The 26815-nt window shown below is 36.6% G+C and overlaps 1 protein-coding gene and 3 pseudogenes across 1 annotated transcript in view; 3 read left to right on the top strand and 1 right to left on the bottom strand.

Annotated features, from left to right (window-relative positions):
- Positions 1–6347: 6347 nt before the first annotated feature.
- Positions 6348–7035, top strand: LOC139440075 (heat shock protein 105 kDa pseudogene; annotated as a pseudogene).
- A 285-nt stretch (positions 7036–7320) lies between these two features.
- Positions 7321–9220, top strand: LOC111763147 (heat shock protein 105 kDa pseudogene; annotated as a pseudogene).
- A 2362-nt stretch (positions 9221–11582) lies between these two features.
- Positions 11583–12126, top strand: LOC101430019 (mediator of RNA polymerase II transcription subunit 28 pseudogene; annotated as a pseudogene).
- Positions 12127–15854: 3728 nt separating this feature from the next.
- CDC5L (cell division cycle 5 like) overlaps positions 15855–26815 on the bottom strand; it is a 60464-nt gene continuing 49503 nt past the window's right edge. The window contains exons 15-16 of the mRNA XM_058306817.2: positions 20432–20644; positions 15855–19695 (exon numbers count right to left, since the gene is read on the bottom strand). Of these exons, the coding sequence (XP_058162800.1) occupies positions 19591–19695; positions 20432–20644 (318 nt within the window). The 3' untranslated portion in view covers positions 15855–19590. The remainder of the gene's footprint in view (positions 19696–20431; positions 20645–26815) is intronic.

Below are 26815 nucleotides of genomic sequence, written 5' to 3'. Positions count from 1 at the left end.
ACAGATGAAAGTAAGGTATGACATACGAAAATCAAAGAATAAAGTGGTAGAAGTAAATAATGTATTTAGAATAATATCACTGAATGTGAATGGATTAAATTCCCCAATCAAAATATATTGGCTGATAGAATGGATACAAAAACATGAGCCATCCATATGCTGCCTACAAGAGACTTACTTTAGACCCAGGGATACAAAAAGGCAAAAAATGAAAGGCTGGAAAAAGATACTCCATGCAAACAATAACCAAAAAAGGGCAGGGGTAGCTATACTAATATAGGACAAAACAGATTTTAAATGCAAAAATGTTATAAGAGATACAGAAGGCCATTATATATTAATAAAAGGGACAATTCACCAGGAAACAGTCATACATACCTACACACTTAACCAGTGTGCCCCAAAATACATGAGACAAACTCTGGCAAAACAGAAGGGAGAAATAGACATCACTACAGTAATCGCTGGAGATTTCAATGCACCACTCACATCATTAGACAGAACATCTAGACAGAAGATCAACAAGGAAATGGAGAAACTGAACAATATGATAAATAAGCTAGATCTAACATATACAGAATGTTGCATCCCAAATCAGCAGGTTATACATTCTTCTAAAGTGCTCATGAATCTTTTTCCAGAATAGACTACATGTTAGATGACAATGCAGGTCTCAATAAATATAAAAAGGTTGAAATTATACAAAGCACCCTCTCATATCATAACAGAATGAAACTGGAAATCAATAATAGACAGGAAAGGAGAAAATTCACAAATGGGTGGAGGCTAAAAAACACACTCATAAACAATCAGTGAGTCAAAGAAGAAATTGTAAGAGAAATTAGTAAATATATTGAGAATGAAAACAAGTTGTGTTTGGATAACACAACTTATCCAAACACAACTTGGAAAACACAACTTATCCAAACTTATGGGATACAGCAAAGGGACTGCGGAGAGGGAAATTTATAGCCCTAAATGCCTGCATTTAAAAAGAGCTAAAATCCTTTAAGAATGCACTATAAACACATGTGATAACATGGATGAATCTTGAGAACCTTATGTTGAGTGAAGCAACCCAGGCATTGAAGGACAAATACTACATGACCTCAATGATATAAGTAAACCAAGCTGCCTCAGAGAGCTAGAGACTGGATGATAGGCTTAAAGGAAATTGGGGGGTAGAGGAAGGATGTAAGCTGACACCTACATGGGTGAAATCTATAAGCTGGAGGTAAGTATTTGTACAGGGAAGGGATAAAATGGGGGCATAGGGATACCTTTGGGTGGGGCCTTGCAGGCTTGAGGGGGGCTAGGGATTGGAGGATGGGTAATATTGCCCAAGAAATTGGGGGGAGGTGGGGGAACATATGAACATAGGAGATTGTCAGATATTTGGTTGAGAGTATAATGCTGAGAAAACTTTTTCAAAAATATAATAAGGAAGGCTACCTATTTAAGATGCTTAAAGGGGATAATCTGATGCAGGACAGGCTTCTAGGGAGTGTGTGAGTGCTCATTTTGTCATAGTGGTTTATATCACTGGATAGAGACCCATATAATGAGAGTGAAGGTATACCCATATCCTGGGGAGGACTGAAGTTCTCAAATAGAGGGAATTGTATCTCTCAAGAGAAATGGTGGCTCCCAATGCGTTACAGCAGTTGAGCATGTCAAGCCCTCGACATTGTTGCAAGTATCTCTGAACATGGCCCTTCAAGCAATGAAGATTGACTGTCACTGTGGGCCCTGAGGGGAGGGGGAAAGAGGTATTGAATAGATGGAATCAATGTCACTGTGTGGACAGTAGAAGTGTTCCACAAGATTATGTAAGGATGGATATAAGACATGTTAAATTACACCAAAAATGTATAGGGGCCAATAGGCTAAAGTGTAAATCATAATGTAAAACATAAGATAACTAAAAATTTAGAAAATTGTATAGTCTAAAATATAAACCACAATGTAAACCCAAATGTTACCTTGCTTGAAAGCTATTGTCTCAATATCTGTACATCCGTTTCAGTAAATATAGTATGAATATGTAAAAAGATTATTGCTGTGGAAGGGAAAAGTGTTTGATGTTGGATATGTGGGATATTGTATTTATGAATTACTGTGATCTAAAACTTTTGTGAAGACAAGCTTAATAATTAGGAAAAAGAAAAAGAAAGGACGTAGATGTTGAGGAAAAGATGGAAGAAGTTGCCTTGCCAACTTATATACAGGGCAACACTTAATGCAGTGATGGAAGGCAAAACATCAAAAAGCTTTTGCATCTTTTAATTATTTGATACCCCAATTTATTTTTATCTTAATTTTTCTAAATTAATATATATTCTATATCTAACATTTAACTCATCGCTATATTCCATTTTACTATTAATGGAAACTGGCAATATATTGGGCTTCATTTTTGAAGATGTTTTGGATCACCAAGAGGTTCAACAATGGCAGGGGAGGAATACTGGTGTGGGATGTTATTGACAGGGGACACATGGTTGGTAGGGAGTTCTCCAGGGCATATATCCAGGGTACATAAAAATGTTTGGATATTTTCATAGTGGTTACAATTAAAAACAACAACTGAGGGAGTGCTGAATTCCTAGACAGGGGAGCTCTATCACATTCCCTAAAGGAGCAGCAAAAATCCCCCAAGTGCAACAGCAAAGACCAAAAAAGAAGGAAGGTCCAACAATGAGCCCTTGATACTAATGACTATGCTTGTGAGCCTGTGCACCTGAAATAAGAACAAGGCCTAGAGCTGCAGTGTGCCTAGAGTTACCTCCTGAGAGCCTGTGTTGCTCAAATGTGGCCAGTCTCAAAGCCAAATTTAGCATGTAAATGCATTGCCTTCCCCCCAGTGTGGGACATGACTCCCGGGAATGAGCCTCCCTGGCACCAAGGGATTACTACCAAGTACCAGCTGATGATGTAACTAGAAAATGACCTTGAATAAAAGGGTCACCTTGGACCAGCAGAATATCTCAGTCTACACATAATACCAGGAGTTAAAAATGCTTTTTGACCTGAATAAAAGGGGGAAATGGAAAGGACAAATGAGTTTATATGGCTATGAGTCTCCAAAAAGAGCCGGGAGGTTATCAGAGGGGACACCCTTATGCACACCTCAGCAGAGTCCTAGAGACAGATAAAGTAGATACAACCTCAGGTATTGGTTCTTCTGAGGGCTACAGAGACCCACAGGTTCTATGGTCATGGCAGGTGGAGTTCAGTGCCATGTCAGTTGGCCCTACTTTGGAGTTCGTGTTTCTGTGTGATGGAGCTGGACTCAGATGTGATCTTTGTTCACAAGCCTCTCCTGTTACTTTTACCAGATCTGTAGTTGGCATTGGGGTTTAGGGTATACCCAGGGGACCTGAATCTCTGGTCTGACCATGTGATAGCCAGGCCCCAAACCTCAACAGACGTGCAACTCCTACACTCTGGTTTATTGGACTTACCCCACTCAGCTAACATGGAGGTGAAGGTCAACCACCGCACCAAGGAGCCAAGAGTGTCTACAACTGAAAGCAGGAGAATTGCATCCAGCATCCATGTGGAATCTAAGCCCCCTCTTGATATAGATGTGGAGTGAACACAACCATTCCAGAGTCCAAAGGATGGAAGAATAGAGTATGGATTAGAGTGAACTTACTGATATTCTATTCATGAAATATTGTGATTAGTAATCGAAGAAAATGTGGCACTGGTCTGGAGAAAGTGGCCATGGTGGCTGCTGGGAGTAGGGAGTGGAAGAGATGTGATGTGGGGGTGTTTTTGGGACTTGGAGTTGTCCTGGGTGGTGCTGTGGGGACAGTTACCAGACATTGTATGTCCTCCCATGGCCCACTGGACCATTGACCATGAGGTTCAGCAGTGCTCAGAGATGTATTCACCAAGTGCAATGAATGTCTCATGACGATGGAGAAGGTTGTTGTTATGGGGGGAGGAGTGGGGAGAGGGGGGTGGGGAGTATATGGGGACCTCATATTTTTTTAATGTAACATTAAAAAAATAAAGACAAAAAAAAGAGCTAAAATCAAAGATCTAAGTGAACTGGAGAAACTAGAAAAAGAAGAGCAAACCATTCCCAAAGCAAGCAGAAGAATAAAGATTTAAGCAGTACTAAATGAAATTAATGAGAACAACAACAACAAAATAGAGAAAATTAACAAAACCGAAAGCTGGTTCTTTGAGATCAATAAAATTGACAAACTCTTGGCTAGGCTAACAAAGAAAGAGAGAGAGAGAAGATGTAAATAAATAAAATCAGAAATGAAAGGGGGGAAGTTACAACTGACCCCACAGAAATAAAAAGGATCATAAGGGATTATTTTGAGAAACGGTATGCCAACAAACTAGAAAAACTAGATGAAATGGACAAATTCCTAGAAATGCACAAACAACCTACATCGACTCTACAAGAAACACAAGAACTTAACAAACCAATCACATTTAAAGAGATTGAATCAGTCATCAAAAATCTCCCAACATTTTGGGCTGGTAGCAGGGCGCAGGCCCGGGTGTTGGTGAGCAAGCAGCTAAGGCCGTGGGAGGCCAAGTGCACCTCTCTCCCATCTGACCACTCCACCAGCCACTGGTAAACTGCAGAGTGCCCAGCCAATGGTGGGTCTGTGCACAACAGAACAGTGGAAGTTCACCAAGAGCCAGTCACATTGTTGATGGGGCTGGACATGGGCTCGCAGAACTGCTGTTAGGTTGGTCCAAAGGAATTGTGGTTTCAGACCATGAATTTTAAATCATTATAACTAGGCTCAAACACATCTTTATTAATCAAAATAAGAAGCATTACAATCAACACATTTTTGCCACTGAGAAATAAGTTTGTTTATTCCTATAGTGTTAAAATCCATGCTTCAGGATTCGACAACTCTTGGAAACCATTTTCTGCATCCTGCTGGTTGTGGAAGTGTTTTCCCTGCAAAAAGTTGTCGAGATGCTTGAAGAGGTAGTAATCAGTTGGCAAGAGGTCAGGTGAATATGGCAAATGAGGCAAAACTTCGTAGCCCAATTTGTTCAACTTTTGAAGCATTGGTTGTGCAACGTGTGATCATGGAGAAGAAATTGGGCCCTTTCTGTTGGCCAATGTTGGCTGCAGGCGTTGGAATTTTTGGTGCATCTCAGATTTGCTGAGCATACTTCTCAGATGTAAAGGTTTTGCCAGGATTTAGAAAGCTGAAGTGGATCACACCAGCAGAAGACCATCAAACAGTGACCATGACCTTTTTTTGGTTCAAGTTGGCATTGGGAAGTGCTTTGGAGCTTCTTCTCAGTCCAGCCACTGAGCTGGTCGTCACCAGTTGTCATATAAAATCCACTTTTCGTCACACATCACAACCTGATTGAGAAATGGTTCATTGTTGTTGCGTACAATAAGAGAAGATGACACTTCAAAATGATTATTTTTTTTATTTTTGGTCAGCTCATGAGACACCCACTTATCGAGCTTTTTCACCTATCCAATTTGCTTCAAATGCCAGACTGTAGAATGGTCGACGTTGAGATCTTCGGCAATTTCTCATGTAGTTGTAAGAGGATCAGCTTTGATGATTGCTCTCAGTTGGTCATTGTCAACTTCTGATGGCTGGCCACTACATTCCTCATCTTCAAGGCTCTCATCTCCATTGCAAAGCTTCTTGAACCACCACTGCACTGTATGTTCATTAGGAGTTCCTGGCCAAATAGGTTGTTGATGTTGCAAGTTATCTTCACAGCTTTATGACCCGTTTTGAACTCAAATAAGAAAACAACTTGAATTTGCTTTTTGTCTAATATCATTTCCATAATCTAAAATAAACAGCAATAAATATCATTAGCAAAAAAAACTTAAAGGAAGAAATGCACATTAAAATGATGTATATCAGGGAAGCGGACTTGGCCCAATGGATAGGGTGTCTGCCTACCACATGGGAGGTCCACGGCTCAAACCCCGGGCCTCCTTGACCCGTGAGGAGCTGGCCCATGCGCAGTGCTGATGCGCACAAGGAGTGCCCTGCCACACAGGGGTGTCCCCCGCATAGGGGAGCCCCACGCGCAAGGAGCACGCCCCATAAGGAGAGCCGCCCAGCGCAAAAGAAAGTGCAGCCTGCCCAAGAATGGCACCACACATGGAGAGCTGACACAACAAGATGACGCAACAACCAACAAAAAACACAGATTCCCAGTGCCACTGATAAGGATAGAAGCAGTCACAGAAAAACACAGTGAATGGACACGGAGAGCAGACAGCTGGGGCGGGGGAGAAATAAATCTTTTTAAAAAATGTATAACATAACCATATTTATTTAAGAATGTATTTCAATATCAAATAGAAAATTTCAACAATGCCAAAACCACAATTAATTTTGAACCAAACTAATACATCGCAGTTACCGGGGCCAGGGACAGAGACCATCACCAAGGAGTTCAGCAACCCACACACCCTATCAGTCATATATTTTGGATCACAAAACAGAACAATTGGAATTGCTGCTAGAACTCAGCAAATCACTCATGCAAACAAGTGTCCAATTTTAAGAGAGTTCATGGCTGAGCAATTGATGACACCTTCATTCAAAAGAAGGAAAACTTGAGTTTTAATTCAGTTCCAATGAAAACATGGTGGAGGTGGAATAAAGGGAGCGTACATGGATGTAGAGCATGTTTGGTGTAGAACAGATAACAGCCATGTTGTTAAGTTAAAGGAAACTGCTGAAAGCAACCTCAAGAAACCAGTAACAGATTTCAGTGCCCTCCTTCACAGATACGGAGAGGCAATCTGTGTTAGATGCTGCACAGATTGCTGGCCTTAACTGCTTGAGACTTATGAATGACATGACTGCTGTTGCTTTGAATTACAGAATTTTTAAGCTGGATGCCCCAGGCCTGGATGAGAAACCTCAGATAGTGGTTTTTGTTGATGTGGGACACACAGCTTTTCAAGTATCTCCATGTGCCTTTAACAACGGAAAATTGAAGATACTAGGAACAGTTTTTGAACCTTTCTTGGAAGGAAAAAACTTTTTTTTTTAAGATTTACTTTTATTTCTCCCCCCACCCCACCCCATTCCCCCATTGTTTGCACTCTGTCCATTCACTGTGTGTTCTTCTGTGTCTGCTTGTATTCTCATTAGGCAGCTCCAGGAACAACCCTGGGAACTTCCAGAGTGGGAGAGAGGCGATTACTCTCCTGCACCACCTCCTCTCCCTGTTCTGCTACATCTCCTTATTTTCTCTCTTCTGTGTCTCTTGTCGCGTCTTCTTGCTTCACCAGCTCTCGGTGTTGGCCAGCACTCCTGCAAGGGGCGGCTTTCCCCCATGGGGCGGCATTCCCACATGGACCAGCACTCCATGTGCACCAGCTTTCCCTAACCAGGAGGCCCGGCCATTGAACCCTGGACCTCCTATATGGTAGACAGGAGCCCAATTGGTTGAGCCACACCCCCATTTCCCGGGAGGAAAAAACTTTGACAAAAAGTTAGTGGAACATTTTTGTACAGAATTTAAGACCAAGTACAAGTTGGATGCAAAATCCAAAATTCAAGCACTCCGTCTGTATCAGGAGTGTGAAAAACTGAAAAAACTATTGAGCTTGATCAGCACAGACCTGCCACTGAATACCGAGTACTTTATGAAAGACAAAGATTATTTTGGGAAAGATGAAAGGTCACAGTTTGAAGAACTTTGCTTAACTTCTGCAAAAGGAAGATGTACCACTTTATTCATTGATGGAACAAACTTGCCTAAAAGTAGATGTGAAAGCTGTTGAGATCACTGGAGGAACTACACGAATTGAAAATTCACTGAAAGAAAAAATTGCCAACTTCTTCAAAAAAGACATCAGCACAACCCTTAGCACAAACAAAGCAATACCCGAAGGACGCACTCTGCAGTGTGCATGTGTCTTCCCGGTATTTAAAGTTAGAGAGTCTTCCATCACAGATGCAATTCCTGTTATCTGGAATCACAATTGAGAAGATACTGAAGGTGTTCACAAAGTGTCCAGCCGCAACCATGTTGTACCTTTCTCCAAAGTTCTCACCTTCTCAGAAGGGGACCTTTTGAGCTAGCAGCTTTCTGTTCTGACCCTCCATGAGTGCCATATCCAGAAGCAAAAATAGGCCACTTTATCATTCAGAATGTTTCTGTCCAGGAAATGGAGAAAATCTAAGGTGAAACTGGAAGTTTGGGTCAATACCCATGGCATTTTCACCATCTCTATAGCATCTACAGTGGAGAAAGTCCCAAATGAGGAAAACAAAAGTATCACCTGCTGAAGCAGACATGGAATGTCCAAATCATAGACCACCAGAAAATCCGGACATTGTTTAAAAACATCCAGCAAGACAACAGTGAAGCTGGAACACAGCCCCAGGTACAAGCTGATGGTAAACAAACCTCAGTCTCCCCTTCACCTAAACTTACCTCAGAAGAAAACAAAATCCCAGATGCTGATAAAGTAAATGAAAAGGTTGACCAGTCTCCAGAAGCTAAAAAACCCAAAATAAAGGTGATTAATGCTGAACTACTTATTGAAGCCAACGTGGTCCAGCAGTTAGGGAAAGATCTTCTTAACATGCACATTGAGACAGAGGGTAAGATGATAATGCAAGCTAAATAGGAAAAGGAAAAAAACCATGTTAAAAATGCCATGGAAGAATGAGTTCAGGGACAAGCATTTTGGCTCATAGAAGAAATCTACATGTGAACAGGATCATCATGGTTTTCTGAGGCTCCTCAGACTCTGAGGAAGGAAAGGACCAAGCTAAACAACCGTATACTGACAAGTTGGAAGAATTAATGAAAATAGGCACTCCAGTTAAAGTCCAGTTTCAAGAAGTGTCAAGGAATGCCCCCAAATGCCTGAAGAACTAGGGCGGAGGCTTCAGCATTATTCCAAGATAGCCACTGACATTAGAGAAAAGGATGAAATATTGAGGAGTCTGAAATGAAGAAGGTTGAGAAGTCTGTCAATGAAATGATGGTGTGGATGAATAATGTCATGAACACTCGGGCTAAAGAGTTCAAATCAGGATCCAGTTGTCTGAGCTCAGGAAATTAAAGCAAAAATAAAGGAACTGAACAATATTTGTGGACCCACTGCAACACAATCCAAACCAAAATCAAATCACCCAAACTGCAGTGAACTCTAAATGGCCCAAATGTTGGATTTTTTTTTAAAGGCAAAAATAATTTCAGTGCTGAGCCTCCACATTAGAATGACAACTGCTAGCCTAATGACAAGAAGAGTTCCACAATACGGACTTGGGCTAGAGGACAGTGAAATATTTTTGTCTAGAATGTGATTCTACATTAACATCCTGAGACTTTTATTTTCTTTTTTAAGGATGTTCAGAAATTTTGTGTATTATATAGAAAAAGAAAAAGCTTAAATCTGTAGTCTTTGTGATCCTAAAAGGGAAAATTGCCTTGGTAACATTCGGATTCCTATGGAACTGTGAACTTCATACTAAGCTTCTGTGCAGTATTACCATTTGCATCACTGAGGATGAAACTGACTTTTATCTTTTGGAGAGAAAAAAAAACTTTACTGTATGTACAAGAGAGCTGTGATTAAAATCTTTAAGCATCTGTTCCTGCCAAGGTAATTTCCTTGCATTTTGCTCTCTATTGCAGCACGTGTGTGGGTGTGAATGTCAATAAACAAGATTGTCTGATTTCATAAGGGCTTTCTAAAATTAATCCTAATATGACTCTTTGCTTTGGTATTAAAAATTCAATAAGTCAAAGCTAGTGAAATGTGTCAGCAGCATGCAGAACAACTTTTAAAATATATCTCTTGCCATACAGTCCATTGTCAAAGTGTGAAAATGGAAGAAATGTTGATCCTAATGTAACTGATATTGTGAAGCCTTTTATGAGCTTTATAATAAAGTTCATCTTATGTAACATTAAAAAAACAAAATCTCCCAACAAAAGCCCAGGACCAGTCAGCTACACAGTTGAATTCTACGAAGCATTTTGAGAAGAATTAACACTAATCTTGTTTAACCTCTTCAAAAAAATTGAAAAGGAAAATTACCCAACACATTTTATGAAGCCAACATCACCCTATACCAAAGCCAGATAAAGGTTGGTGCAACAGGAATTGCGATTTCAGGCCATGAATTTTAAATCATTATAACTAGGCTCAATCACATCTTTAACAATCAAAATAGGAACCATTATAATCAATATATTTTTGCCAAAGTGAAACATCTGTTTATTCCTGTAGCATAAAAATCCGTGCTTCAGGATTCAATGAACTCTTGGAAAGCCTTTTCTGCATCCTGCTGGTTGTGGAAGCTTCCCTGCAAAAAGCTGTCAAAATGCCTTGCAGTGGTAGTCAGTTGGCGAGAAGTCAAGTGAATACGGCAGATAAGGCAAAACTTTGTATTCCAATTAATTCAACTTTTGAAGTGTTGGTTGTGAGACATGTGGTCAAGCGCTGTCGTGGAGAAAACTGGGCCCTTTCTTTGACCAATGCCTGGTGCAGTTTTCAGTGCATCTCATTGATTTGCTGAGCATACTTTTCAGATGTAAAGGTTTCGCCAGGATTCAGAAGGCTGTAGTGGATCAAACCAGCAGAAGACCACCTAACAGTGACCATGACCTTTTTTTGGTTTAAGTTGGCTTTGGAAAATGCTTTGGAGCTTCTTCTCGGTCCAGCCACTGAGCTGGTTGTTGCCGGTTGCCATATAAAATCCACTTTTTGTCGCACATCACAATCCAGTTGAGAAATGGTTCATTGTTGTGTACAATGAGAAGATGACACTTCAAAAAGACGATTTTTTAAATTTTCAGTCAGCTCCTGAGACACCCACTTAAAAGTTTTTTCACCTTTCCAATTTGCTTCAAATGCCCGACTGTAGAACAGTTGGTATTGAGTTCTTTGGCAACTTCTCGTGTAGTTTAAGATCAACTTCAATGATTGCTCTCAACCAGTCATTGTCAATTTCCAATAGCTGACCACTACATTCATCGTCTCCTTTGCAAAATTTTTTTTTTCAGATTTATTTTTTATTTATTTCTCTCCCCTTCCCCCGCCCCCCCCCCCCAGTTGCCTGTTCTCTTTGTCCATTCGCTGTGTGTTCTTCTGTGACGGCTTCTATCCTTATCAGTGGCACCAGGAATCTGTTTCTTTTTGTTGCGTCATCTTGTGCCAAGTCCGCTTCCCCTTTGCAAAACTTCTTGAATCACCACTGCACTGTACATTCATAAGCAGTACCTGGGCCAAATACATTGTTGATGTTGCAAGATGTCTCCACTGCTTTACAACCTATTTTGAACTCAACTAAGAAAATCGCTCAAATTTGCTTTTTGTCTAACATCATTTTCATAGTCTAAAATAAATACAAAAGAAACACCAAATGTCATTAGCAAAAAAAACAATGCAAGAAAAGCACATGAAAATGATGTATAACATAATCACATTTATTTAAGTATGTATTTCAATATCAAATGGCAAATTTCAACAATGCAAATCCGCAATTACTTTTGCACCAACCTAATACAATAAGAAATGAAAATTGAGTCAGCCAGTTTCTAGCCATTCCAGAAATGGCACTCTGCTCAAAGGCATGTTCTCTGGGCAGCCACCAGGGCCCTCAGGGTCTCTACTGGGATTCCCGGGCCAGGCTTCACTTGGTCAGGTTGTGCCAGGAGTGCCAAGAATCGACAACAGTACTTTGGTGGATGAACTGGGGTTAGCTTTTGAGGCTTGCTTTGCTTCTCTTGTGAGTCAAGACTATGTCAATGGCACCAACCAGGAGGAAATTCAAACTAACGTTGATCAGTGTATCCAAAAATTTCTGGATATTGCAAGACAGATATTGTTTCTTTCCTACAAAAAGAAGTTGCAGTTACCTGCCCAGAAACCGAGCAAGTTATCAAAGAGAATGTTTCAGAATAAGGAATGAAATATTGCACAAAGATGTCCTGGTCCAGAAACTTTTGACAAAACTGAGGCAGGTGCTGGATGATATCGACGCACAGCACAAAAAGCCTGCTGAAATCCCCCAAGTGTGCTTGGCCTACCTAGAGCTCGTATCTGATAATATCCCTGTACCTATGAAAAAAACAAAGTGGATCAGCCTGAAAATTCTCACATTTGATTCAACCTAAAAAGTTTTGTGAAGAATGAGTTTTTGTGGATATGGCATCTTGAAAGAACTCTTTGACAGGGCATGAGATGACTTTAGTTTTACGCTTCTACCTAAAATACTCTATTTTTACATGCTGTTAATTCTATAGGACTTCCTAAAATGCATATAGCTTTTGTAAACCATTAAATTTCTTTTGCCTTTAGCTAAGTTTAGACTGTGTGATACTGCTTAGACTTTTTTCCTGGTTTTTGTGTGACTTTTCATCTTTGTGTGTATTCTTCATTTTTAGACTTGTATGACCTGAGGGCGAAAATTAAAACTAGCTGGGAATCAGATAACAAGGATTTTGGTTCTAGACTTTTTAAGATAATTATTCCTCAGTGGTAGTATAGAAAAATACATAAATTTGCTATGTTTTGGAGCTTTGAACTACCTCAAGAGGAATTTAAGTGTTTGTAATATTTCTGGAGCTCCTATAATGAAGCTATTTTGGTAATAGGTGGAAGGAGTATTATAATATCCCAGGTTAATGTAGTGGATTAACAGTAGGATCCACAAGTTGACCATTTTATTTGGACTGAGTTTGTTCTGTGTGGTTTTTAATTTAAAGTGTAATGGGAGAGAAGTGAAAGAAGTGACATGCTAAATTTTGTTATGCTAAATTAATCAATTTCACTTATGTGGTGGACCTGTTCTTAATTGCGGCACAGGTGAATATGAAGGATTAAAGTTGTCATGCTACAGGTTATTAAAAAAAAAGAAAAGAAAATTACAGACCAATGTCTCTAATGATGCAAGAATTCTCAACAAAATACTTACTAATAGAATCCAACAGCATATCGAAAGAATTATATACCATGACCAAGTGGGATTTAGTCTTGGTATGCAAGGGTGATTCAACATAAGAAAATAAATTAACATAACACAATAACAAATTAAAGGGAAAACAAACATGATCATCTTGATCAATGCAGAAAAGGGATTCAAGAAAATCCAGCATCCTTTCTTGACCAAAACACTTCGAAAGACAGGAATAGAAGGAAAATTCCCCAACTTGATAAAGGACATATATGAAAAACCCAAAGCCAATATCGTACTCAGGCGAGAAATGTTGAAAGCTTTCCCTCTAAGATTGGGAACAAGACAAGAATGCCCACTGTCACCACTGTTATTCAATACTGTGCCAGAAGTTCTAGCTAGAGCAATTTGATAAGAAAAATAAAAGGCATCTAAAAAGGAAAAGAGGAAGTAAAATTCTATTTACAAATGACATGACCTAATTAAGAAAATTCTGAAATGTCAATAACAAAACTACTTAAGCTAATAAAGGAGTTCAGCAAAGTGGCAGGATACAAGGTCAAACACAAAAATCAGTAATGTTTCTGTACACTAGCAGTGAACAATTTGAGGAAGAAATCAGGAAAAAAATTCCATTTAAAATAGCAACAAAATGACTCAAATACCTACAAATCAATTTAACCAAAAAAGTACAGGACCTATATTCAGAAAACTACAAAACAATGCTACAAGAAATCAAAGAAGACTTAAAGAAATGGAAAGACATTCCGTGATCATGGACTGGAAGACTAAATATGAAGATGGCAATCTTACCCAAACTGATTTATAGATTTAAGACAATACCAGTCAAAATGTTAACAGCCTACTTTACAGAAATAGAAAAGACAATTACCAAATTTATTTGGAAGGGAAAGTGCACACATACAGACAAAAGTACTCTAAACAAGAAGAGCAATGTGGGAGGACTTTCACTGCCTGACCTTGGAGCATACTACAAAGCTACAGTGGTCAAAACAGCATGGTATAGGCATAAAGACAGACAAATTGATCAGTGAAATAGAACTGGGAGTGCAGAAATAAACCCTCAACTCTACAACCAACTGGTTTTTGACAAACCTACCAAGTCCATGTTACTGGGACAAAACCAAATAGTCTCTTCAACAAATTGTGCTGGGAAAACTGGATATCCATAACCAGAAGAATGAAAGAGGACCCCTATCTCACTCCCTATACAAACATCAACTCAAAATGAATCAAAGACCTAAATGTAAAAGCCAGGCCCATAAAACCATTAGAAAAAAACGTAGGGAAACATCTTCAAGATCTTGTGGTAGGTGGTGGTTTCTTGAATCTTACACCCAAAGCACGAGCAACAAAAGAAAAAAAAAGATAAATGGGACCTCCTCAAAATTAAACACTTGTACCTCAAAGGACTTTGTCAAAAGAGTGAAAAAGCAGCCAACTCACATCTCCATTGGAAATCACATCTCCAGCAAGGGTTTAATATCCATGATACATAAAGAGGTGCTACAACTCAACAATAAAAAGACAAACAACCTGATTAAGAAATGGGCAAAAAGATTTGAATAATTTGTCCAAAGAAATAACAAATGGCAAAAAAGCACATGAAAAAATGTTCAACATCACTGAAGATTAGGGAACTGGAAATCAAAGTTAGAATAAGATATCATTTCACACTTTAAAAAAGAAAAACTACATGTGTTGGAGAGGATGTAGAGAGATAGGAACATTTATTCACTGTTGGTGGGAATGCAGAATGGTACAGCCACTACAGAGGACTGTTTGGCAGTTCCTAAGGAAGTTGAATATAGAATTGCCATAGGAACCTGCAACACCACTACTAGGTACTACTCAAAGAAACCAGAACACAAAGTACTACATATTGTATGGTTCTATTTATATAAAATGTAAATATAAATCAATTTATAAAGATGGAATTAGATTGGTGGTTATGTAGGGCTGGGGAAAGATAGAGGGTTTGAGAGATGACTGCTAAGGGGTGTGCAGTTTTTCTTTTTGGAGTTCTAACATTTTCTGTGGTGATGAATGCACAATACTGTGATTATACTAAAAGCCACTGACTGTACACTTTGGATAGATTGTATGGTATGTGACTATATCTCAAAAAAACTACTTTTTAAAAAATGATAGGAATCATCGAGAAAGCCTAAAACATGATGAAAGAAAACCAAAATCAGTAATTAGCAAAAAATCAAATATATTTACTCTATTAAAATGCAAAGACTCTCTATAGATATGGTATTTATGAGACATAATTAAAAGTTACATATAAAAGGTAGAAGGATAGACAATTTATCAAGCAAACATAAACTAAACTAAGATGAGAAATTCTATTATCAAAGGAAGTAAAATTCAAGGCAAAAACATAAACAGGACAAAAAGAATAATTTTAGACTAGTAGTCTCCCTTAGGGATTTTACCTAATAGACACAAGAATTTGCATACTAAATAACAATATCAAAAATATGCAAAACAGAAACTCTAGACTAACAAGATGAAATTTAACAGGAGACTTTAAGACAACACTATTCGTCTATGGTAGTATATAACCAAAAACAAGAAATTGTAATTTGAATAATGTAACTGACTGAAAAGAAACACATTCCACTCTCTTCCATACAAACTGAATAATCCTACTTTTCAAATATCCATAGAACACTCAAATGGTTAGATGTCAGGCCCTAAAACAATAAATTCTCAAAAGTATTAACTTAAAACATAAGCCACATTTTCTTTTCGACAAGATAAAAATCCTAAAAATAGCACATTTTTTTAAAAAGCCGACCATACAGAAATTTTTAAGTATTCTAAATTATTAAAACAAAAGAAAATTAAAATATAAACTACTTAGAAAACAATACTGCTACACATCAAAATGGCTGGGCTGTGAATATATTTATACACAGAGAGAACTCAGAAGCCTTTAATGTATTCATCTGTATAAAACAAAAACAAAGTAAAAAGCATCAGACTCAAGTTAGAAAAACTCTAGATGACAAAGGAAATAAACATGAAAGGAGAAATTAATACATTACAAAACAGAAAATCTGAATTGATAAACAAATCAAACACTAGTTTTTTGAAGATAAAAAATATATATATCCTCAAGCAAGCCAAATCAAGGAAAAAATTTAAAATGGTAGAATTAAATAAAGGAACTTTCTTAGAACTAAGAAATGGCAAATTCAATAGAAAAGATATTTTTAAATCTATTTATATTCTAATTCTCTGCCAATAAATACTTAAATTGCAATGAAGTTTTCTAGAAAAGTATAATTTCCTTAAATTTAGTAAATAATAAACATGAAAGGAGAAATTTATTTTAAAACAGAAAATTTTCAAACTTCTATTAAAAACAAATATAAAAATAGATAAAAGTCACAGAAAAACCTGACAGTTATCCAGAAATTATTTCTAAAAAGGGCTTGGGACTCAAAACTTTTATAAGCACATTCCTACAAACTTTCATGGAACAAGTCACTACCGTGATGTAATATAAATGTTTAGTGCAAAGAAAATACTGTTCCTATTCATTTTGTAGAACAAGCAAAATGCCAATGTTAAATAAAACTTGAGTGACCATAGCCCAAAGGAACTATCTTAAGTAAAAATGCAAAATTGCTAAACAAGAAATTAGCAAATCAAATTTTAAAGTACCAAAAGGACAGTCACTTTAGAAGTAATGTATTCCTGAGGATATCACACATTCCAAAACTAATTCTCTCAGGAAAAAAAAATAAGTAAAAATAGGGAGGATGCATCATTGGGCAGTATAGGTCTATAATCAGTGCAGTGTATTTTTTCCTTGATATTGTTTTACATTATCTCTAATATTTCAAAAAGGGTCCTTTGCTCATGGTGGTACCTTCTTATGGCTCTTATATTTATTTATTTCCCAAAGTTAATGAGACTTGAACATGCTTCTCAACACTAGCTTTAACACTAACATTTAATGAATGTCTATGAGAGAAAATATGATGTGAATGTTAAAATAGTCACCCTGAGTAAACATCACTGCACTTAACACAATACTAACAAAACGTGTTAGGCATGTATGTTTACAAATTAAAGTATCACAGCTATGTGTAAAAAGCATAAACAGCTGACAATGCATTGAGAACATGCCAGTTTTGAAATTATGCAATTCGTAGTGATTTATAGGCTAGAAGTGTTACTTCAAATCTTCAGTAACAAGTGAGTTTTTATTATCAACCATTATAAACATGTACAATTTAAGTCTAAATAAAATGCAAGTCAATTATAAATCTTTTCCCAAAAAAATTAATCTACCTGATTCCAGGAGTGTAAAGATAGTTTAATGTTGGAAAACCTAGTAATAATCACTAACAAATTAAATGAGAAAACTATATGATTACCTTATTAGAGGTCAAAAAAGTATATTTGTCAAAATTCCAAAGCCATACCTAACTCAAACTCTTTAAAACCTAGAAATAGAGGTACATATCCTTTCTGGATAAAGAATACACAGCCAACTTAAACATAAAACACCACTATGAACATTCCCATTAAAATAAGAAACAGTTATTTAACATTGTTCTAAACAGTTCAGTCACTAAAATATAGAATAAAAATGAAATAAAACTGTAAGAGGAAGCAACTATTCACAGATGATACCAAAGCATTTTCTAGAACACCCATGAGAAATCACTGGGAAAAAAAGTATTGAGTAGATAGCAGGAAAATATAAAATTATGGCTTGTTGAGAGAACAGAATTTTTTTACCTCTCAAATCTTTTTACTCATTGTAATCACCACTGCCTATAACCTAGTGTTTGCCTGGATTACTGCATCAGGCTCCTAACTAACTGGATTCCCTGTCTCCGGCCTGGTGAGTTGTGACAAGATATAGCCACAGATAAGTTTTTTGTTTGTTTGTTTTAAGGAGGATTTAACCAAGGACCTCATACACTGGAAGCAGGTGTTCAACCACTGAGCTACATCCATTTCTCAATGACAGCTGGTTTCTTCATTTGTTTGTAGGAGGTAAAAGGGTTTGAACCCAGGACCTCATACATTGGAAGTAGGCACTCAACCACTTGAGCTACATTTGCTCCCCCGGATATGATGTTAAAACCATATCTAATGTCATTCTCTTGCTTTGAATTTGCCAATAGCTTCCCATCATATTTAGAATAAGATTCAAATTCCTTACCCAAGGCCTCAATGCAAATGTCATTCTTGACACTCTAGCCACACTGTTGTTCTTTCTGTGATTCAAATATATCCCTTTCTGGGATGTTCTTCCCTTGAACCTCACAAAGATGGCTTTTTCTAAGGTACCAATCACATCTTATATGTTACCACTTCAGAGAGACTTCTTTAATCACCCAATCTAAAGTAAAAACCCAGTCGCTATCTCATAACACCTTATTTTAATTACCTCCACTGAATCTAAACCTCATGGTCTGATACTTTTCCCCTTTATGTATAGTAGCTCCTCCACTAAGGCCACCTTTCTGAATGCAAGAATTTTGTCTGTCTTAATAACTGTTCAACACCTAAATAAGTACTTTGCCCATAAGAGACACTCAAACATTTGAATTTTAATTGTCTATCATTCCCAACAGACTGTAAGCTCTAACCCCCAACAGAAACCAGTCCTATTTTATTCATTTTTCTATCTCTAGAACTCTGACAGAGCATATATTCAGTAAGCATCCAATCAATGAATGAATTCCTCTTCCTTTGAGCTCCTAGTAATCTAAAATTAGACAAACTTTTTTATTGAGCCCAACATATTGTTGGCCTATATTCAACTTGTAACCAACTAATATTCTCCTAAAGCATTTCAAATGAATAACAATAAAGTCAGATCTCCCCACTTCTGTTCATTCCCCAAATCCTACCCTTATGTGACTGACTTGTTAAACTAAATGCGCAACTTCTGATAAAGTCTGATGTCCTTGTTGAAATTAACATTTAAAATGACTTTGCTAAAAAAATATTTACAAGAAAATAGCAGGCCAAGGAAGTTAAATCTCTTTGAGTCCTAACCTATAAACTGTGTAAATTGGCTGGGCAGAGTAGAGATCTTCCTTAGTTAAACTGAAGAAAAAAAATTTTGAGGTATAAAAAATTAATCTATGTTGTCACAGGATAGAGAAATGACCATTCTATGCAGTGTGCCAAAACTAATAAAGCCACAAAAGGATTGCCTCTCAAGCATTTAAAAGTTAAGATATTGGATCACCATTTTGATTTCCAAAGAGTGACTCATGAAATATGACACAGAAAACATATTTGCTGGTTTGTGGGTATTGTTAGTATCTAATTACCTCAAACAAAAGGCTACATTCTCAATTTTTAATGTCTTGTTTTTATTCAAGAGTTTACTCACAGGCAGCACTTTAAAATCGGGCTTTTTAAAATTAAAGGCCAAAACTAAAAAATTTTGCAAACATGACTGCTAAAAGAATGATCGTCTTAATAATTTAAACCCTAAAATGTCCTGTGAAGTTAAAGTCTTTATACACAGAATTTGTAAGATGGATATCATTTAAAATAAACAACCAAAAAACCACAGATCATGGGGAAATTTGTTGATGACGAAAAACATCAGTCTTAGCCTTCCAGAGTATGAAAACCAGCAATTAATTAATCCTGTGACAGAATATAAATTGTTTCAGTATTTTGACTTTAAAGTCTCTTTCTCCAAAAGTAAATCAGCATATCTATGCTGAAGTTCCTTTTCTCTCTCCTGTTGCCGTTGAACATCTTCTTTCAGACACTTGAAGAGAAAAAAAAATCAAATAATTATTTCGCATGTAAATATACTGAAAGCTTGAAAATACCTCATGGTACTTAAGCATCTTGCAAGCAGCTGATTTTACTCAAGACTCTTACTAGGTAAGGTATTACCCAAAGAGACACATATATAGCAAATACTTTTGCTATAAAACTAGTATTGCAGCTCTTCTTTGATGGTCTTAAGACTACCACCTTGTAAAATCTCTTCTGCTACCTCAAATAAGTCTTACTGTGCTAGCCATACCAACACATGCTCTTAAATAATGCTCTAACTACTCTTTTTCTGGGCAGAGGGAGATAAACCTAACCACATTTCTAACAAAACTGGCCAAAAGAATTTGATGCTTTGTAACGACTAGCTATGTTCCCAGCATCCTAAATTATGACACAAAAAGACACTAGTTTAATTTACCTCAGAAAGCTTTATGAATGGGTTGCAATTAAGTTTCAGGGGAACAAATTCCAGGGTTACTTACTCTATTTCACAGTATATCTATCTACAAAACAAAAAATGAGTAAAGGAAAAAACTGAGCCGCCATTTGCTTGGTCTGTCCATCTACACAAAGGCAATTCTTGACTGAAAAGTCAAAAACATTAGGCTTTCACTGAAAAAAGTCAGGCAGTATAAACTTCAGGAAGAAAAACAGAAAAGAAAAGCCCTGGTAACTTTCTGCAGCTCTCTTTCCAAGCAATGCTGCAAGGCAATATATATTACCTCTAGCCTCCGGGGAATAGCAGAATCTTCATGTTTCTTGAGTTCCTCAAAAGTACGTAACTCCAAGTAAGCCTGCTCGATTTGGTCCCATAAGTCATTCAACTGTTTCATGAGCCCCATAGCACGAGACTGGTAACCCCCAAGCAAAATTTTCATCTTCTTTTCCATCTTTGCAGCTCTCTTGGCTTCTGTTGTCATGTGACCCCTATTTATCTAGGGGGCAGAAGGTGATCATATTAACACATGAGAAAAGCAGGCTAAACAACAAGGCTAAAAGGCACCTATTGGTTTATCTATGTGTCTCAAGGCAAAAGTACACCAGAACTCCTTATAATTCAAGTAGTGTAACACAAAATTTGGCTTACAAAGGCTTTGTCATGCACCTAAAGTATTTTATAGATTAGCCTGACATAATCTATTTTTATTTGTTTGTTTAGGAAGTACCAGGGATTGAACCTAGGACATCGTACATGGGAAGCAGGAGCTCAACCACTGGGCTGAATCTGCTCCCCAATGAGAGTTGGCTTTTTCATTTGTTTGTTTTTAGGAGGTACAGGGGATCAAACCCAGGACCTCATACATGGGAAGCAGGTGTTCAACCACTGAGTTACATCTGTCCCCCCACACACACAATCTTTACAATAATGTCATCTATGATTCAAACCCAAAGTAGGCGTGAATTTTAGGGTATGGGAAAAACTCTTCTCTGCTTTCTAAAAATGATTTGATACCATTCATTTGCAGTAGATTTGGGACTGGCAGCAGCAACCCATCATCATCTAAATCTCAAAAATGCACTTTTGTATTATACATCTACTACATCTAATAACTGAGTAATATTCCATTCAATTAGTGTACCACTGTTGTGATCAAAACATAACTCTCTCAAAGTATAAAAGTACTAGATTATTTTTATAATCTTATCATTCTAATTTTGACAACAAAAAAACCCATAAAGGAAAAAGAATGTCACATTTGGCAACAATTTTTTTTTTAATTTCTGAGGAATGATAAGACACCATAAAGTTAGAAGAAATGACAGTTTTCCTATTAAATACATGTACTGAGCACAGACAGGCTACACCTCTCAGATTACTCTAAAATTATAGAAAAAGAATTAAAAAGATATAACCTCACATACGAACACCTAACAGAGAGACTTCAACAAAATTCTTCAGGCATGGTAACTAACAGCGCAGAGAAAGCCCTGGCTTAAAGGGCTGGAGAAGGAGAGGTGAATGAGGAGGAAGGAGGTATGTACAGCAGAATCCCATTCTTCTAACATCTTCTCTAGGGTATATTCTTCACTCCCACAACGTAATCACTTTATATTTTAAAGTGATGTGCGAATGCTGATTTCCAACTTACAACACTTAAAATTGTGAAGTCAAACCCTTACGAATAATTAATAGACCTGTGTATGTTCTTTGTGTCTATCTGTCTCTCAAACAGATTATAAGAAGTGACTTCTAAAAGTAACCAAAACCGAGGTAGTTTCAGGATAATGTATATCCAAATGATACTCTGTAATTTTAAATAATGTAACTGAGAGTACCCATAACAAGGAATACAGTGTGATAATATAAATACTTTCTTTTGTAAGATATTAAGTGTAGGTATGGGGATAAATAAGCAAAAATGGTACCATGGGAAAAATACTGTCAAATGGAAAACACTGACTATGAAAACCGTACCTAGGATGTTTTAAAAATGTTTTGAATTATAACCACCAAAACAAATATAACTTTTCATAACAACTTTACTTCAAATTATTTCCCATCTCCAGCTTAGTTTTATTAGAAGTCAAAGTCAAATAAGTTTAAAGTAGGGTGGGAAGGTATATACATGAGCTTTAAGAGGCAGAAATGGATTCAGAATTCACTTAAAGTTTATTTAAAACCATTTGTATCTTCAGCATTTTATAAAAGTTAATAAGCTTTTATTCCTCTGCAATTTACTTTAAGAATAAATCCATGTAAATGGTTACTGTCCTTTAAAAAGGAATCATTTTCCTCTGATAGATAAATTAAGCTCCACAGCAACGACATCTTCTAAGAGTCAGGAAATACGGACTGAAAGCAGGCAGCACAGTCTAGTAGCTAACAGGCATTCTTATCTACCCAGCACTGCCACTCGGGAGCTGTTCTGAGCTGGTACAAACTACTTAACTTCTGTGTTTCCATCAGTAAAATGGCAATCACTGCTAAAAGTTTTGAGGTTTAAATAAGATAAAATACATAAAAAGGCTTAAATAAGATAATATACGTAAAAAGCCCTTAGCCATTCCATGGCTGGTATAGAGTAGGCAGTCAATAAATGTTAGCTCTGATTACAGTTATTTTATAGGTACTAAAAGCTAAACCATTTTTCTCCCCTCTAATGTCTAAGGATGATGCTTTAAAATTCCAACCTTAATAAAAGATCATATGGACCTACCTATTTTTGGAAATAAAGAAAAAATAGGCAGGCTTCCTTCTCAGAGAGCAGTTTGCCCCTCTGAGGATTACCAAACCAAGTAACATGTGCTGAACCTCTTCATGCAATGCAATTAAGACATGGTCTTGTGGTGCTTCCCAACATTATGGGAAGACTTTCTAAGCCCGAATTTCAAATTTGGGCTTCAATGAGTTGAAGAAAGCATGCAAGTACATTTGACCAGCAATTCTGCTTCTAGGTATACACTCAAGAGAAATGAAACATGTATCTATGCAAAAACTTATACACAAATGTTCATAGCAACATTATTCATAATAGCCAAAAGATGATAACAACATCCATCAACTAATGAGAGTGGATAAATAGAATGTAGTCTATTCATACAATGGGATATTATTACACTATAAAAGAATGTAGTGCTGATACATATGCTACATTATGGATGAACTGTGAAAACACTATGCTAAGTGAAAGGAGAGAGTCAAAAGACAACATATGATATGATTCCTCTTATCTGAAATGTCCAGAATAGGTAAATCTATAGAGACCTAAAGGAGAGTAGTGGTTTTCTTGGGCTGGGCAGGTTGAGGGAGAATGGGGTATGACTGCTAATGGGTACAGGGTTTCTTTTTTGGGATGAGAAAAATGTTCTAAAATTGACTGTGGTGATGGTTGTACAATTCTGTTAATGTATTAAACCCAATGATCTGTACACATTAAAGGGTGAGTTGTATGGTTTGTGAATTATCTCAACAAAGCTGTTATTAAAATAATAAATTCTTTTAAAAAGGTAGTAGAAATATTACCTTCAAGAAAAGAAAATCTTAATCATTAATACTGTGGGACATAAAATCCAAGAAAATATATTCCCCATGAAGAGGGATGGAATAATATTTTAAAAAGGAAAAAAAATTAAGAAAAAACTCCCACTGTCATACCTTTTACAACACAATCAAAGAAAAGACAGCAATTTGCTCTCACTCTCTCCCAAGTTAAATATTCTGAGCATGTCTTTTTTTAAGCCAATGGTTTTCAGCCCAGCTAAACATGAAAATTACCTGTGGAGCTTTAAACATCTACCTGTGCCCATGTCCTAACCCTAGAGATTGTGATTTAAAGTATCTCAGGCTTTTATTTTAAGCCCCTAGATAATTCTAAGAGACAACAGGGATGGTGAACCCGTTTTAGCCGTAGTCATTACATAACTACACCAACCAAAAAATTCTCATTCCTAATAAGTGAAAGACTAAATCCATGAGCTCCATCAGTTCCTTACATTCTAAGAGTTACCAAATTAGATCCTCACAATCACACATATATTCAAATACACATTCCAAAAACCTTAACAGCACATAATTTAAAATTAATACACAGTGCTTTTTCAAATCATAAAAATTATCGTTTGTATTGGTTAAAGTAACTCAATTAAGCTATACATTGATGGTGCTCCATGAATTTTCAATTTCCAATTGATACAACAGCATAATACCTATGCTCAGAAAGTGTTTAATTTGTAATCAAGGTACATTAGTATTATTGCTATTCTACATCTGAGAATTACCTTACACAGTTGAGTCATGTATTATTCCCAAAGTACCAGAGACTTTAAACTGCAAAGTTGCTAGCTTCCATTTAATGCCAACAATTTTACTTAATTTAGCTCAAGCTGTATATAAGTCTCCTAGCTCAAATATTGTGCTAAGATTACAAGCAAATATGAAATGAATTATATTAAAAAAATTTAAGTACAGGACAAATTAAAATATAAAGTTAGTCATGAGAAATATAAAGAAGAAATGGAATACAGCCTTTAATATTCAATTTTAGCTTCTTGGTTATCTTATATCTGCCATGTGATCTATTAAAATGTGAAAAAGGATATGTGCATGCTTTGTAAAATGCTCAATCTATGACTACCCAATATGCTTCAGAAAAACAAATGTTTCTCAGAAATATTTTAGGAGGAGAGGTTACATTTAACAACTTAAGAAGTAAAGGAAAATAAAATTAATTACTTGGAGATTTCGTCAAAGCTAATTACCACTGTTAATTGTCAATTACCATTGACTTTAAATGAGAGCAAGTGATCAGGTTTCTTTTTCTAAAAAATACTGACAATATTACACTATTAAATGAAGAAAGTAGTATAGGATGATCTCAATTTTGTTTTTATACACCTTTCTCCCTTCACCTACATGTAAAACAAAATGAAAAGACGATTAACACATACATACATATACATCAAAATGTTTAAGGTGATTACGTCTAGATGGTAAGCTTATGGGTCACTTACTTTCTTCTTCATAGTTTTCGATTTAAGTTTTCTACAAAGCACAGGTATTATTTTTAGAAAATGCCTACACATATTATTTTTTAAATGCATAGAAGAGAAACTGTCTAAAAAAGACTGGCCTGAGCCCAGTGGAAAACTGATGGTCCCCAGGAGATGAATCAGTGGAACCATAAGTGTTTCCTTGGGTCATTACAAAAGGGGGCTGTATGGGACTTATAAAAGTGTAACTGTTACTTTCAAACTCACTAAGTTTGTTAAGGTTACTAAGCTTAAGTAATTCCAAAATAAACACATTATTCTTGGTTCTCCAATACTGTCTTCAGTTAGAGTCTGTTACAGTGAGGTTCAAAAACATTAAGAGCATCCTTCACTGAAACTCTTTGCTTGGGGGCCCAGATTATAACCTTATACCACTGGAAAAAGAGTTTAAGGATACCCAAAATAAATACACAGTTGATGGCAGCTCCACTTCCTAGTCCAACATTCTGCAATATGATCTCTGTAATAGTAAAGACGTAGTTCAATCACCAAAAAGTTTGCAAGCAACAAGATTCCATGGTGACTCTCTAATTTCTATACTGCTCACTAGCATTAAGATTTACCAGTGAACCTTTTCTATATTAATGAAGTCCAGATCCAAGTGAGTGATTACTGTCCACATCTATCACAGTTACAATAAGACCGCATCCCTGAAAGCAAGCTAAGGAATAAAGCAAAATTAGCCTAATTTCATGAAAGCAAATAACTATTTCCAAAAAACATTAAGAATTCACTGGCAATGACTGTAGCAATAACCAACCAGTTATACATTAACCTTAGAAGAAGTTCTTAACAAAGTTCACACGTATCGTAGACTTCTAGTCTTCTAGAGCCTAAAAATCTTTCCAAGAACAGTAATGTACTAACAAAGCAATGCCAAGAGCACTTTGCATCTGTGTAAGATAAGAAGTGAAAACACACAAATTGCATGAAACAAATTCAACAACTTTGAGGCATAACTGAAGCAAGGGGTGCACCAAGGAGACCTCTGGTCCAGGTCTGAGAATTCTTGCTGGTGACAACCAAGAAATCTGCTTCCTATCTTCATGGCAGAAAGCAGAACTTGGGAGAGAATCTTCCCAAGTACGTGAACTCCTCTCCCACACCCCATGCTACCTACAACATGGCACGTAAACATAAACCTTAGATACTAAAATGTAACCCTTTCTGCACACTACCTTAAACCTTACCCTACGTTTTCACTCTTTAAAATGTTAAGGGAATTTTCTTACTGTAAAAATATCTGACTTTACAATGAAAATCACTGGGAAAATGGAATCTACTGTGTAGCCAATTTTGCTGAAATATAACCATTCAGTAAAGTCAATGGTCCTCAGAGTTCTACAAATACACTGAGAATGATTTTTAATACATTATCTGTGTTTTTTAAGTTACTTTATTTCCAAGAAGTCAATGTTATATAATGTTTCTTGACTAAGTTGACTGTGCCAATAAAACAAGGGGAGAAGTTTTACTTTAACCTAGTTTCCACTTCTTTGGAAAAGCCTTTCCATTTTTATAGCTAACATGACAAAATCTACTTTTCAGCCAAACTTCCTCAACATAGCAGTTTAGATACTATTTCAAATACTATTAAAATTTAATGGCAAGCCTAA

This window comes from Dasypus novemcinctus, chromosome 11 (assembly GCF_030445035.2).
Source record: "Dasypus novemcinctus isolate mDasNov1 chromosome 11, mDasNov1.1.hap2, whole genome shotgun sequence".
NCBI lineage: Eukaryota > Metazoa > Chordata > Mammalia > Cingulata > Dasypodidae > Dasypus > Dasypus novemcinctus.
Note: the sequence above shows the minus strand (reverse complement) of the source record. Positions and strands in the feature narration are given on the sequence as shown.